The sequence below is a fragment of the Mercurialis annua genome, linkage group LG5, assembly GCF_937616625.2.
Source record: "Mercurialis annua linkage group LG5, ddMerAnnu1.2, whole genome shotgun sequence".
Lineage (NCBI taxonomy): Eukaryota > Viridiplantae > Streptophyta > Magnoliopsida > Malpighiales > Euphorbiaceae > Mercurialis > Mercurialis annua.
Genome location: NC_065574.1, coordinates 10,317,928 through 10,334,079, shown reverse-complemented (window position 1 = coordinate 10,334,079; position 16,152 = coordinate 10,317,928). Strand labels below are relative to the sequence as shown.

The 16,152-nt window shown below is 31.1% G+C and overlaps 1 protein-coding gene across 1 annotated transcript; it reads left to right on the top strand.

Annotated features, from left to right (window-relative positions):
* Positions 1-14,185: 14,185 nt before the first annotated feature.
* LOC126681438 (uncharacterized) lies at positions 14,186-14,842 on the top strand. The gene has a single exon (XM_050376979.1). The coding sequence runs from the start codon at positions 14,186-14,188 to the stop codon at positions 14,840-14,842; it is 657 nt and encodes a 218-aa protein (XP_050232936.1).
* The last annotated feature ends 1,310 nt before the right edge of the window (positions 14,843-16,152 follow it).

The window sequence follows — 16,152 nt, the reverse complement described above, 5'->3', positions numbered from 1 at the left end:
AAAATTCACCAACTTTACACGTTTTCTCATTTTAATCACGCCGTTTAAAAATCGTCATTTTCATACACCAACTACCAAATTTTCTCAAATTCATACCCCCTTCAATAATCTGACAAAAATTACCGACGTGTCACTATCTGATTCGTTATGACATGTTAATATTGGGTTGCAACTCAACAAATTTTACCGGATTTTTGGACGGTATATGAATTTGAGAAAAATTGATAGTTCATGTATGAAATTGATGATTTTTGAACGGCGTGATTAAAATAAAAAAACGTGTAAAGTTGGTGAATTTTTGCGACATTAACTTTTTTTAGCTAATAGTGTCAATTTTGAACAACGTGTATTATGTATACACCAATAATAGCATTACCTGGAGATCGATCTACAAACCACCAATAAACTATATCTTAAATGATATAAGAGCTAGATAGTAAATTATTAAGTTGTGGGTTAAAATTTTCCAACTAGCGCCCCTTCCTCCCCAATTATATAAAATGAAAATCTACAAAATCTCATGTTGGTCCAAATTGAGCGTAATGTATGGAAGAATACATTCATGAGATCCAGAATGTGAACCATATAACCGTGGGCCGGACACCACATTAAACCCAAAACCCTAAGGTAATGGGTTAGGTAGTTCATTCCACTTATATATTCCACATTCTACTCATATCTTTCCAATGTGGGATTTCCATCACACTTAATATTCAACAATCTCCCCCTTAAATGTGATACCCTTTCACATTATGTCGCTCAACTTACCTCGGAACTAGACTCTAACCTTTTCGGGATGGTAGACCTGGAGTCACCAAGTTCCACCCAGCCGAACCGGGCTCTGATACCAATTATTGGTCCAAATTGAGCGTAATGTATGGGAGAATACATTCATGAGACCCAGAATGTGAACCATATAACCGTGGGTCGGACACCACATCAAACCCAAAACCCTAAGGTCATCGGTTAGGTAGTTCATTCCACTTATATATTCCACATTCTACTCATATCTTTTCAATGTGGGATTACCATCACACTTAATAATTTTTAACAACTCAAGTAATGCAAAAAAATAGAAATAAAAACTTAATCAAGCGTATATAAATAAATTATGGTGTTAAAGCTGAAATAAATCAATTGTTGGAATATTGCCTAAAATTCTAATTCCAATTTATATTAGGATTAGTGAAGTATTTAGGAGAAAGATAACTTTATGATCTGTAATATCCCGTATTTTTGAATTATTTTCGTTTTAAATTTTAATTTTAATTTTTTTCATTTCCGTCAAATCTTAAGTAATTTATTATTATTATTATATTTTATTTAATTTTATTTTAGTCGCTCGTTGATTCGATTGTGGTCCGATTCGTGTTTAGTGTGTATTATTAAATTTTTTTAAAAAAATGTGCCATGCATGAAATGAAAACCCATGCATTGTTTTCTTCTTTAACGTGGCCCATTCTTGTATTGATGAAAGGCCCACACTTCCATGTTATATGAATAAGCTATATTGCAGCTTATGAAACTCAACAATTCCTTTATCTTTTAAAAACGTAACCTGCTACGTTTCTTCTTTTCCTAACCTAAATTTCATTCTCTATTTCACAAACTCAGCCGCCATTCCTCACCTTAACATCTGAACTTCATCTTCAATCATCATTCATCCCTCCATTCCAATCCGGTAAGTGTTCGTGCTTAGTTTCTTTCATTATACTTGATTTCAGTTTAGGCTTAGTAACGGCATCTCCGAATTGTTGATCGTTCTCATTCGTTTATAGATCAAAATCAATTCCGTTTAATCTCAGAGATTCTAGACTCTCGTATCTACAACTCGCATCCTTGTTTTCGCCAAACGGTGTGCCGCCGATCTCGTTTCAATCGCCGCCGTTTCATCACATTGGTACGCAAACTAAGTTCTGTTTCTTATTAAATTCAATTCTGCCGAATGTTTCCTTCCTTTTTGGCTTTGATGTTAATGTTTTAATTGTTACAAATCCTTTGGAATGATTAAACGATAATAGTTTAAGTTTCCGTCTAGAGTTTTACCTCACCGTTTCTAATCCTTAAATCGATGTCAGTTGCTGCTTGTTGTGTTGAATCGTTGGTTCCGTTTTTGATTCGATGATATGAATTTGTTAGTTAAGTTGTTAAGAATCATGAGCTTGGTAATTGGTTGGCTTGTTTGTTATGTTTTGTTATGGTTTTGATACAACTACTTCATGATTTGGAAGTATAATGGGGGCGGGTGAGTTACAGATTCAAATTTGGAGAAGATGGTATAAAAGCCACTTTGATCACCATTGATTTTTGTTTGAAGCTAATAAGTCCCTCAAGTTACTTTTGTTTGATAACAACTTTAATACATATTTGATTATAATTTTTAAGTCAAAAACGATAGCTATTGATAAATTTAGCTAATATAATTACTCGGGTAATTTTATTTAAATAAGAATATCAAATTGGCATAAAATTGGCTAATTTACAAATTAGCCCCTGAACTTATTTTATAACTTAATTAAGTGGATTTTTGGTTAATAACTTTATGGTTGGTTTTAATTATAAACAAAAGCAATTAATTTGATTTCGGATATCAATTTAGTTAAAGTACAGTTTAGTCCCTAGTTGGCTAAAGTACAGTTTAGTCCCTAGACTTTTATAACTTAAAATAATTAAGTTTTGGTTGTAACTTGGGTTACTTGAATTATAAGATATTAAATTCTATTTTAATATAGATAATTATTTATCAATAAACTCGGGTTTATAAATTTAATAAAGTTTTGGTTTGGGTTAGACTGTGGTCGCCCAACAAGTGGGAAGAAGGTTGGTAGTTTTTAATAACTCGGCTGACTCACTAATATGGATTTTAACTCGGATTTATTTAATTATTTTATGTACCATTTTAAATATGTTTATATGATTTGTACTTTATAACTTGGGTTATATTTGGAATGCATTTAATATAAGTGTTTATTAAATGTGACTTGGTTTTGCGTTGTGCTAGTCCTATGTGGTGTCTAGTACTTTTTAGAGTTAGGGTCTGATTTTAATTATGATTTTAATATTTTATTTAGACTCGTCGACTGTTCGTACTTCAGAGGCGAACCAGAGTTAGGTGCTTGTCAGGATCACGTGGATTTAGCAAGCAGTGAGTTTATATCTCTATTTACCTCTTTATTAAGCAAACATATTATTTTGTATATATATATGTATAAGCAGCTTATGAACTGTTTTCGGCATTGTGGATTTGATTTGGAACGTGCTACTCGATGGGCATCATCGGGACTGCGTGCGCACCGGTAATGATTATGGTATTGAGGTAGGTTTGAGATACGTCTCACCTTAGTGAGGGCACCGGTGGAAGATACGTCTCCTGGGCTCACTATTTATTAAGTGATAGTCGGGGATCAGTTATTGAGATACGTCTCACCGACACGACAATGGATTTAGAATTGTGGTTTAGGGTTTCATTGATAATCCATAATAAAAATGGTTTATTAAACGTTTTTAAAGGTTTTCAACTTAATAAATGTAAATGGTTATATAAACTCTACTCAGTAAATCTGACCCCGTTGTTTTCCCAAATTATCCAGGTTTATGATTTGAGCTTTGGTCGATCTCCGTTTCTTTATTCCCTGAGGTTTTTATTTTATTTTCAGAATAAGAGAGTCGAACTGTTTTAAACTCTTAGACCGCAGTAGTAGTATCAGATTATTTATATTTTAGCCTTATACTATATTTTTAGACAGTTGTTTGTTGGTAATTACTTTATCGCTTTTGGCATGATTACAATATTTATGATATTTATATTATATTCCCACATTGTTGGAGTTATAAGTTGAGATAGCATACTTTGAATATATGTTGCTTATTGTACTGCTAGACAAGGTTGAAGTCTCGGTTGCCCCCGAGCATGTGGTTTTCTGCAGGTACATTGTTATAACTGTTTAAGTTGGTTATCCGCAAGGCTAGCTACGGGTTTTGGTACAACCATACCCATACCCTAGCGCCGGTCACGATTCATGAAAATGGGTTGTGACATGATCATTGGCTAATTAGGAAGTATAAATCCAATTAGGATTAATACTCCTAATACCATATAGATTATTTATTCACTATATATAGCCTACTTTATTCATCTTTTAGACTACAACAAAAACCGAACACACAATGTAGACATAGATGTGAATAAGGGGGAAAAAGGGGTGTGTGTGATGTGAGGAATATAAGTTAATTCTTACCCTTTTGGGTTACTTCTTGTAGAGAGAGAAACACTTTGTGGGTTTTTCTTCTAAGGGCATATTTACTAGAGATGTTCTCTATTTGGTGATTCTCCACCAATTTTGTACTCCTTTTGATGATTAGTAGATGGCTCGAATCTTTCGCCCGTGGATGTACGCTTTAATGCAGAACCACGTAAATCTCTTGTGTTATTTATTATTTTGCTATATTGTTATTTGTTGATCAAATCCATAATTAAATACCTACCGAATGGTTTCGATTCCGCTGCGCATACCAATCCTGTCAAGAACCGGTCACGACAATTGGTACCAAAGATTCGACAATCGGTATCAATGTTATAACAATTGGTATTAGAGCCAATTTGGTTTTCAGATTCAATTTTGGATTATGATTATGATGGCAAAGTATTATTTGGAGGATTTTGCAAGGCGAAATTACTTTACACAAAGAAGATTATTTGGAGATAGAGAAGCCACCAAATTTGGAAGTGCCGAAAGTCGCCAATTGAAGACAGACTTGAGTATTAAAATTCTTAAGGAGATTTTTTATGATGGAGATGCGTATGTCACTTTAGACTACAAAGAAGAAAGGTATGACTTTTTCTAAACACACTATTTGAGGATTTTATAGAGCCTTGGTAAGATGAATGATTGAGGTAATCTCTTTATACTCTCATGAAATTCTATTAGTGATTTGAATTTAAAAATTGCTTTTAAGAGTTTGTTGAATGAAGAGTTTGTTTGGGCATAATCAGATTTTGATAAAATCATGATATTGCAAAAGAGATTTTGTTTGGTTAAGTAGCAATCTTAGACACAAGATGGATTACAACGTTTGTAATTTGAACGGCGTCACTATAGGATCACTCATAAGTCAATTTGTTTGAAGATAATTAGATGAGGACTGAATGCTAGCAGTTACAGGCGAATCAGGTTAGAGAACCAGTCTACGCCTAAATTGCAGCATAATTGTTTTTTATCCGAAATTTATGCAGATTCAGGTTGTTCATATCACATATTTGCCAATTTCGATTGGTTTTCTGACTACAACTGAGTTGATAGTGGAGTGTAGTTATGGCAAACGGTCAATACATGCAGAATTTCAGATTTTGGTCCAGTCAAGGGCAAGATGCATAATGAGACAGTTAGAACAATAATGAATGTTCAACATGATTTCTATATGCACATGTCTGGTATCTCAATATATAAAACTACAAGTTTTATGGGTTATTTGGCGATGAAGTGAGATTAGATGCTGCACTTGTGATGTATGCTCATTGGGTTGGTCGACTTATGAAGATTAAGGGATATGCTACGACCTCAACATTTGTTTTTTGATTTGATCATTATAGGCTACTAATGACGTTTGTTTCTGGTATCGGTTTTAAGACCAACAAAATTCGAAGCTTCGTGAAATTTTGATTGATACACCCGAAGATAATAAATCTTCAAGTCATTTTGGTTTCAGTAAGTTCAAGACGTTCTTGAAGCTTGAATGGTCCTCCTCAAAGAACCTCTTTTGGAATAAGTTCAGTTTGGACTTAAATGGAGAAGGCGGGGCACAACATTAATCACAGTTTATTGGAGAATTCAAGTCAAGGTGGAGATTGTTGGAATATGCCTAGAATTCTAATTCCAATTTATATTAGGATTAGTGAAGTATTTAGGAGAAAGATAACTTTATGATCATTGGCTAATTAGGAAGTATAAATCCAATTAGGATTAATACTCATAATACCATATAGATTATTTATTCACTATATATAGCCTACCTTATTCATCTTTTAGACTACAACAAAAACCGAACACACAATGTAGACATTGATGTGAATAAGGGGAAAAAAGGGGTGTGTGTGATGTGAGGAATATAAGTTAATTCTTACCCTTTTGGGTTACTTCTTGTAGAGAGAGAAACACTTTGTGGGTTTTTCTTTTAAGGGCATATTTACTAGAGATGTTCTTTATTTGGTGATTCTCCATCAATTTTGTACTCCTTTTGATGATTAGTAGATGGCTCGAATCTTTCGCCCATGGATGTACGCTTTAATGCAAAACCACGTAAATCTCTTGTGTTATTTATTATTTTGCTATATTGTTATTTGTTGATCAAATCCATAATTAAATACCTATCCAATGGTTTCGATTCCGCTGCGCATACCAATCCGGTCAAAAACCGGTCACGACAATTAGTATCAAATGTTCGACAATCGGTATCAATGTTACAACATCAACTATGATGTTAAAGTAGAAATAAAACAATTATGGTGTTAAAGCATAAATAATCTTTGACAACGGCGTCAATATCTTGTTGAGTGAAATCTACAAGAGAACGGAGTTGTCACAAGTAATATAAATTAAAGTCTAGACATTGTATCCATGAAGATTATTCATTTTATCCAACTAATAACTTACATGTATTCATCCATCAATAAAATTAAGATTTAGTTTAATATTAAAAACTTAAATTCACAACTAAGAATTATAAAACTAAAATTAAATAGATTGAAACTAATTTAATATAATATTGAAACTAAAACTATCTTAAGGCTCTAATTACGCTCTCTTGAATCATTAACCAGTAAAACATTTAAATCGATGTATAAACGAACACATAACTCATGCTCGTATAATCTTACATCCAATTAATCAGAATTTTCAAAATTATCAAGCAAATTTACTGAATGCATATTCATCAATTCTCTCTCACACAGCCAACTGTTCTTCCATGGAGAAGAACAGACGGAAAAGACGGACGGGTTCGCCCGTTCGTCTTCTCCAGTGAATTATTTTTTAATTTTTTAATTTTTTAAGTTTAAATATTTAATTTTTCATTTAATTAAGTTTAAATTTATTTTTAATTAGGTAAATTAAATTCCAATTTATTTAATTGAATTTTGAAGCGTTTAATTAGGTTTCGAAGTATTTAATTGTGTTTTAATTGTAATTTTAATAAATATTTTAATTTTAATTATTGATATTTAATTGAATAGATGGTGAAAATGGTTAAAAAAATTATAAATATAAAATTGGTAAGTATTTTTAATATTAGGGATGTTTTTAAACTTTCCCCATATATGCCACATCATCATTTGACAGAAAAACTGACGGAGTTAAATTTTTGGTGTGATATGAGCCATTTTGGACGATGTCAGGGGTCAAAGTGAGCAGAATTCGACCTTAGGGTCTTATTAATTCTTTCGGTCCGATCTCAGGGGATAAAGTGAGCCTTTTGCCTTGATTTTCAGATCTGTATTCTTATTTTTGTTTTGAATTTTTTTTTGAAGTTTGATGCTTTTAAAAAATTTCAATTAAATGTTCGGTTCGGTCGGTTAAAATCGAAATCTCGATATACCAAACCGAAAAAACTATTCACCGAAATAGGTGGTTTGGTTTTCATTAATCAGGGGTGGTTTGGTTCGGTTATGGCAAAGTGCACTCCGAACCGAACCAAACCGTGCACACCCCTAGCTAGCGATAACAACTTCCTCATTTTAGAACCCTTTACTCAGAAACTGCACCCAATCGGCCGATATTATGTTAGATTGTTACCCAATCGGCCGATATTATGTTAGATTGTTTGTTAGTCAATCGAGTTAATAAAAATAAAACATCATATATATTCGTTAGGAGTTAATATAATATTTAATTTGTTGATTCTTTTGTTGTGATTTATTACACACAATACCCATCTGATTTTTTTTCTTTTTGTTGCATTAATATTTTTACATATAAATGATAATAAAATAAATTAATTATAGAAAAAAAATATTTCACCTTTCATCCTCACTTATTTTTTATATAAAGAAGCATATAAATATAACCTTGAAGCCTCACCATTGGTTAATAACTAAATTAGGGAAATCTCAAAAAGAAATTTGAGTAAATTTAGATCATTGCATTTTCCCTAGCCAATGCTTAATTAATTAGCAAGAAAGAAGTAGCTTAAGAAAGAATTTGATCTGTCAACAAAAACTAATAATGAACTACATTCACACAAACTATAACTTAATTTTTCCTATACTTAACCATAAAACCCCTTATATAAACTCACATTTATCTTTGTCTTTTCCATAACCATTGTCAATTAGAAGATCCAAAACAATAATGGAGTTTAACAAATCAATTTCCATCTTCTTTTTATTTTCTTTCTTAATTTTTTCATCTTCTACTACCATCTCCTCGGCATCAGACTCCGAATCTCCGGCTCCCTCTCCGTCATCAGCCGCAGATTCTTCGGTTAAAGATATATGCAAAGTTACTAAAAACCCTACGAGATGCGTTGAATCCGTCACCCCGTACTTAACCGGTTCATCAACCGACACAGTTTCGGTGTTGAACATGATCATAGAAGCCGTATATAAACGCGTAGAGCGGGCCAATTCGATTTCTCATCAAGCAAGAAAAGCTCCATCAATATCAGAGGAAATGGCTAAAACCCTTAAAAAATGTTCAAAATCTTATAAACAGATTATTGATGACCTTGGAAAAGCACTCGCTGCCACTTCTGCTAAACAAATTAAGACTGTTAATGGTTTACTCACTGCTTCCATTTCCACTGCCGGTCGCTGTGATAAAGCTTTTACTGATAAAGGCACCGTATCGCCCATGACGGAGATCGATGCTGCATTGATAGAGTTGATCGGATATGGCGTCGACATTTCTAAGACATTAATATAAGAGATAATTATTAATTAATTACTCACTTTTTGAGAATGAATTACATTTCCCTACAATGTTTATGTATTTGATTATTTACCCTCTCCGTTGGAGAAATTCTTAGGTGAACCAAGTCCACCACGCGTTATAGGATTATGAATCAACCATTTAATACGTGACACGTGGCGTGATTATTTACATGATATGTTAATATCATGAAGAATTTAATTAACAGAAATAAAGTTTGATGGTAATATAATTTTATCTATTTGTATTTTTTAATCAAAATGATAAATATAATTTTAATTTCTTTATGATAATCTAGTTCGTTGATTTTATGATTTTGATGTACATTTATTTTAGGATACATAATATTTATTTTAAATTCACGCAACTCATATAATAAAAAATTATATCATTAACTGTAAAAATAAATTTTAAATATAGATTTAAATTGAAAATTGGATTTCTTAAAAATGACGGATTATATTGTCGTAATTTTTTTAAGGATAATATTTTTCATTCAGATTAAATATATAAATATAAAAAATTATTTTTCCGAGCTTGATATACCTCAACTTAGTTTTAGTATTTATTTGAAATTTAATAAATTATTAGTATTTATCAAAATTAGCACAATATTCTTTATTAATTATTAAATATCAACGTAATAATGCTATAATAATTTAATAATCTACTTTACAATATAAAATAATCATCAGAACATTAGGTTTATTGATCTAATATGCATTTATTTTTATATTATATTGGTACCATGTGTGATTATTACGTGCCAACAATAATATCGTGGGTAATATTTATTATTTTTGTAATTAAATTTAAATTTTTAATATCTCTATATTTTTAGATTCAATTTAGACATATATAAATTTGTATAATATAAAATATATAGGAATAACTATAAAACTACCCAAAAAATCACTTAATTTTAAAAATACGTACTAAGTCAAAAAAAAATTAATTCTACTTAAAATATAAAAAACTTTACACATTTTACATACTATTTTTTATTTATAAAAAATATATTTTATATACATATTTGATACATTATCGATACATCTCCAATAAATTTCTTATACGGTACGTAAAAAGTGAAAACATTTTACGTATTTTTGAAAACTTTTTGAACATTTAATATAAATCAAAAAAGCCAAACTTTTAAGAAAGTTCCACAAAAGTACGAACCTTTCAATTTCATCCAATTTCTCGTGAAACGTATGATTTCGTTTCAATTTTATTCAATTTTCAATTGGCACACGTTTTTGCTGATGTGACGTGCCACACAACGTGCCACCATGGAACTTAATATGATAAAGTGCAAATAAATTCTTAATTTTTGAAAAATTTACCAATTTTATACTTATAATTTTTTTTAGCCATTTCACCATTTTCTTAATTTAAATATCAATAATCAAATAATATTTAAAATTAAAATAAATCAAAATTTAATTAAACCAATCAAATACTTCAGATGATTAAATCAACCGAACTAATTAATTTCATTAAAAATTAAAGTCGTCCATTTAATTTTCTCAATTAATAAAACCTAACTAAATATAATAGAACGCAATTAAATAAAACAAATCTAACCTAATTAAAATTTAATTAAAATTTTTAATGTCTTTTTAAAATAATAAAAAAAATAAACCCAGTTTAACTAGGTTCATCTTTTCCGATGAACCCAGTAACTGGGTTCATACCGGTTCTTCCCATTTGGGAAGAATGATCATAGTTCTTCCCAAATGGGAAGAACTGAACATGTTCTCTTATTTGGGAGGAAAAATATTTTTTTCTCTCATTTGAGAAGAACATATTTGTTCTTTCTATGGGAAGAATGGTCAGTTCTTCTCATGGAAAGAATGGTAGTCGATTTTTTTTCTGGCGACAATGTTGGTAGGGGCGGCCGGAAAAATTGAGACAGTCGAAATACAGTGTCGATAGTAGACTACGATAAAAATATTAAAAAATAATTAGTTTAAAAGTTAAGTTGAAACGATTTAAAGTTTGAGGTTGTAAATATTCTTTTAAAAAAATTTAAGAATTTATTTGAACTTTTAACCTTATATTCGCCAAGGTGGCAGACATGTGACATGCCTCGTCAGCGCCACGTAGACACTACATATTAAAAATCAATTGAAAATTGAGAGTTGGACAAAATTGAAACGAAATCATGCGTTTCAAGGCAAATTGGATGAAATTATAAGATTTGCACTTTTGTAAAACTAAATTTGTCCTTTTGGCCAGGGGCAGAACCACGTTCAGGCTCGGGTAGGCTAGAGCCCGGGCTGACGTGAGAAAGCTAAAGGTTTGAGATCTGAGCGATGACGACTGCGTAAAGCTTTTGGGTTTCAGCCATGGCTGCCGGACAAAACTGTTGTGTCCTTTGTATGAGGAAGACGAAGAAACAAAAAAGAAAAATAGACTTTTTTCTTTTAGTTTTAAGGGACCTAACGTCGTTTGGTCCCTTCTTTTAAAATTTTGAAGGCCAAAGTTTCGGCCCTTTCTTTACTTAAAAGTCCAGTTATACGAGATTGATATTATACAAAACTGCTGCAAACAGCCCCTTATCCAAATACCCAACCCTTAACTGAATATCCAACCAAAAATTATCAAATGTAATTGTTAATTTTCCATTAAGTTTTTTTATTAATTTTTGACCATTTTTTTTATTTTTTTAAAATTTTTAATCAAAGTTTCTAATCTAATTTCTAAATTTTCTAACTCAATTTAAACAAAATTAAATCTAAATATTTTTAATTCTTTCAATTAAAAATTACTAACCTAATTTTTTAATCATTAGTCCTTCAAAACCAATCCGCCTCCAATTTCGAGTGAATTTTTTTAAAAAAATATTTGTTTACAAAATAATGTAGTTTATATATTTATATTATTGTGTAAAGACTATATTTATTTTTATTTTAGATTTCAATTATATTTTATGGATAGTTGATGGATTTTGTAATTGAATATTTTTTGAATATTTAAAATAATAACTTGATGAAATCTAATCAAACTAAATCAATTTAAATTATGTATAAATTTATTATTAGATCAATAATTTTTAATTTTGTGATAAAAAAATTATAATTTGAGTGTCGAGTTTAATTTTGTAGATATAAAAGAGGACATTTAGCCCGGGCTGAAAAAAATTTCTGGTTCCGCCACTGCTTTTGGCCTAAAAAAAATTCTAAGTGACGAGCAGTGTTCTATGATTCTTTACCTTGTTTATAGGGGTCAAGTTTATGATCTTTCTATGCCTTGTCTCGGAGGAGATGCCGGATTAGAGAGTTTTGAAGAAAGTAGATTTTTTGATGAGGTTATTCTTGGAAAAATAGTTTCTCCGAATTTACAACTTTTATCCAGGATTCATTTTTAAAAGAAGGGTGGACTTGAATTTTAAATTTTAATTTATTTCTAAAAATCAATAAATATATTTTAACTTTTTTAAGTTAATTGGATTTCCAAACTTGTGTTTTGGCACTACTAGAAAAAATCGGTCACTAAACCCTCGAAATTCGTCGCTAAAACAATAAGCGACCAATATTGGTCTGTCAACAATTTAGCGATGGAGCAATCCGTCGGCACATTGTTTTATTTCCGTCGCTAATGATCATTAGCGACGGCCCATAAGGGAATTAGCGACGGAGAAATCCATCGCTAATTTAGCGACGGGAAAATCCATCGCTAATTTAGCGACGGAAATATCTGCTGCTAGTTCTATCGTTAAAGAGGGACGGTTTTGGTGACGGATTTCTTTCCGTCGATAAACCATTAAAACCACATCAGGAAAATGCTATTTTTCGGCAGATGTTTTCCGTTTTTGACAAAAAAATTTAACTTTAATGCTTGTTAAATACATGTGTTTATAAATATAAAATCTATGATTTACTTATAGTAGTGTCTCTCGCTGGTTGATCAACGAATTGCATCCAATTAGCTTTCAGCGTATGTATCATGTAGTTCACCTCGGTGTGAGTAGGTGGACGCTCCAGCTCCTCAGCCTGCCGAAAAACAATAAATTTTAACTTAAAAAAAGAAAAATAGTATAATAATGAAAATATATTTAATAAAAATTAGAGATATATATACCAAAACTGCGGCATGCTTCAGGGCCGGCCTAGACCAACCGGTATGGCGCACCGATCCGATGCCGTGTCCGGACGGCTCGCTCATCTTGTTGAGTATATCTGAATATGAGATGTCTGCGATACAGATTGCAGATTTCCATCATTGCAAGATTTCCCTATATTGTTTTCTATTGTCATGAACAATTCCTCAGACCACACCAAAAGAGGCACTCCCGAAATATTCACCCAAATTAGCCGAAGAGCAGTGGGACAATATTATGTTTCTTTGACCCTTATTTTAAATCCGTATAACTAATTATTCTAAACTTAAATAAAAGATCAATTAAATAAAACACTCATTAATAAAATAGTCAAAATTATAAATATAAAATATTAACTATTAACTATATTAAATAGGATTAAAATTGCATAAAATATAAATTTATGTTAGGTTTACAAAGGCGAAAATGTTTAAATTTTTCGAACTAGACCTAAAAAATCGATTAAACTAAATGTCATTGTATAGAATAAAAATAAAACGTACAAAGTTACTTTGCAACAGAAATTATAAGTGAATCAATCTAAATAACAATTTATACAAAAAAAGATACTCCCTCCGTTCTTTTTTAGTTGTCCATTTAGCCAATTTTATTTGTCTACAAATAGTTGTCCATTTAGTAATTACATGTGATATTAGCTACTTATCTTCCAAGTTTACCCATCTCTAATAAATGACCCTATGTTTTAATTTAAAAGGCATTTATTAACTAATAGGGTTATATTAGTATTTTTCTTTATAAATTAAGACAAAAGAAGCACTATCTTGATATGTGCAATATTGGCTAAATGGACAACTAAAAAAGAACGGAGGTAGTAACTAAGTTTTCCTTCTAAATATTCAAGAACAAAACAATTAGTTTAAAGAAACAAATTATGAAACCACTTTAATGTTATACTTCAATAATTGGAAGTTCAGATAATACCTAAAAACCATTTAACTTATAACAAAATCCTATTAATTCTCTAACAGTAATGGAATATAATTTTAGGGCAAAAATGACAGCCTTTCAAGTTCAACTGTTCTGTATATAAAAGCCCCATCTCTATATTCAACATAATCATCATCAACTCTCCCTAAACTTTCACTACTAATCTTCCCTTTTTTTCAATCAAGAGAAGCAAATTAAAGATTAATTAACAAAAATGGAGTTTAGCAAATCAATTATTCTTCTCTTCCTTGCTTCTTCCTTTCTCTTATCTACCGATGCTCATCGCATGGCCTCCGGTCCGTCTTCGAATTCTCCTCAGTCTCCAATCAAACCCCGCCATCCGAAAGTATGCAAGAAATTAGTTTCTCCCCATCTCGATCTTCCCATTAAATTACCAACTATCATCAATCCAGTCCTTAAAAACATATGCGGTGTCACGGAAAATTCCACAAACTGCATTGCCCTAATTTTTCCATGCATTACTGGCTCTACAAATCCATTTTCTGCATTAGAGGCAGTGATTGTATCCTTGATCGAACACGTAGAACACACGCTCTCTTTCTCGCTAAAATTAGTTAAAAACAAGTCTACGAAAGCCGAGATCGTCACTGCCCTAAATCTAAGCACAGAGATTTACGTAAAGGTCATTGAAGATCTTAAAAAAGCTTTGGCTGCATTTAAAGCTCAAGACAATGTTACTGTCCGAACTATGCTTGTTGCTGCTATTACCGAAGTTGGTCGTTGTGATGAAGCTTTTCAGCAACACGGATTAACCAAGACATGGCCGTTGTTTAAGATTGATCATATGTTGACACAGCTGGCTGGATTTGGTTTGGATATTCATGGAAAGTTTATCATAAAAGTTGATTAATTAAGCTACTTTTAAGTAATATCAAACTATTATGGGTAGCTATTTTTGCCAACTCTATCAGTTGACAGCGGCATTCCACAATTTTATGGCTGAGCTTTCTTATTCTACTATTTTTCTTAAAACATTTAACATTTGCTTTCCTTAATGATTTTCTTATACTTTGTGATGATCGATTGATATTATCACTTTGTAAGAATTTGTGAAGATCTGAAGAAGTGGCCGATCCATAAATTTTGTATGAGAATTAATTATATTTATAGTGAATATTAAATAAAAGTATGTTATTAAATAATAATTTAGCCAATATGTAACGTTCATTTTACTTAGTAAATATCAACTTCTAAAATATTATAATAATTAAAAATAAAATTACTGAAAAATTATGTATTATTCTTTAGAGGTTTTTGCCCGAATACCAGAATAAATGGAAATATTTACAAAGATACCACATGCCTTTTTTTTAACAGACATACAAAAAAAATTATAAAAATACAATTTTTAAAAAATATTTACAAAAATACGATTTTCATTTAAAATTTCAAATTTTCCAGCTTTTGTATTTGTTTGGTATATAATACACATATAATCTGTATATTATCCGTATATTATTTTTTAATTTGTATATAATTCGTATATAATACAGATTGTATACAATTTTAAAAATAATAAATTCAGATCTGAAAATATCAGATCCAATTTCATATTTAATCGGAAAAAAGGCGAGGATAGCTTTGGTGTGCACGAGCAGAGAAAGAAAGAGCGGCGGCGGGCGGAGCGGTATGGCATGTGATGTGTCGCTGAATGGGAGAGGGCAGAAAAAACGATGTCCAGGTTAATAAAAAGCGACCGGTTTCAAGTGAGTGACCTCCTGTTATAACGTTTTGCTATGTTTAGTATAAGTTTTAATAATAAAAAATAAAGTATACTACCAGTTTTGAAACATTCGAATAGTTCAGTGTCCTCCCAAATTTAATCGTTGTACTCATACCTAAATGACGTATTTTTTCGACATATGACGTATGTTCCGTCAAGTTTCCGACGACGTGAAACATGTTGTGTTTGAATTGTTTGTCAAATTTTAAAATTTGTCGGATTGCAAATTACGTTTTGATGTGGCTCAAGAATGAATCAGTGTGTTTTAGTTGAGAAATTGTCAATTTCATGTGTTTTTTTATTCTAAATGATCATTTAGAACAACCAAATATGAAATCCCTAAGAGGGGGTGAATTAGGTTTAATGGCTAATTAAAAATGATTAAAAAGGAAAATGTTGGAGTTAGGGTTTTACAAAGATTTTAGAGTGGTTCGGAT

Excerpts from the sequence above, each read along its gene's own strand:
- LOC126681438 (XM_050376979.1), top strand. The coding sequence starts at position 14,186 with ATGGAGTTTAGCAAATCAATTATTCTTCTCTTCCTTGCTTCTTCCTTT.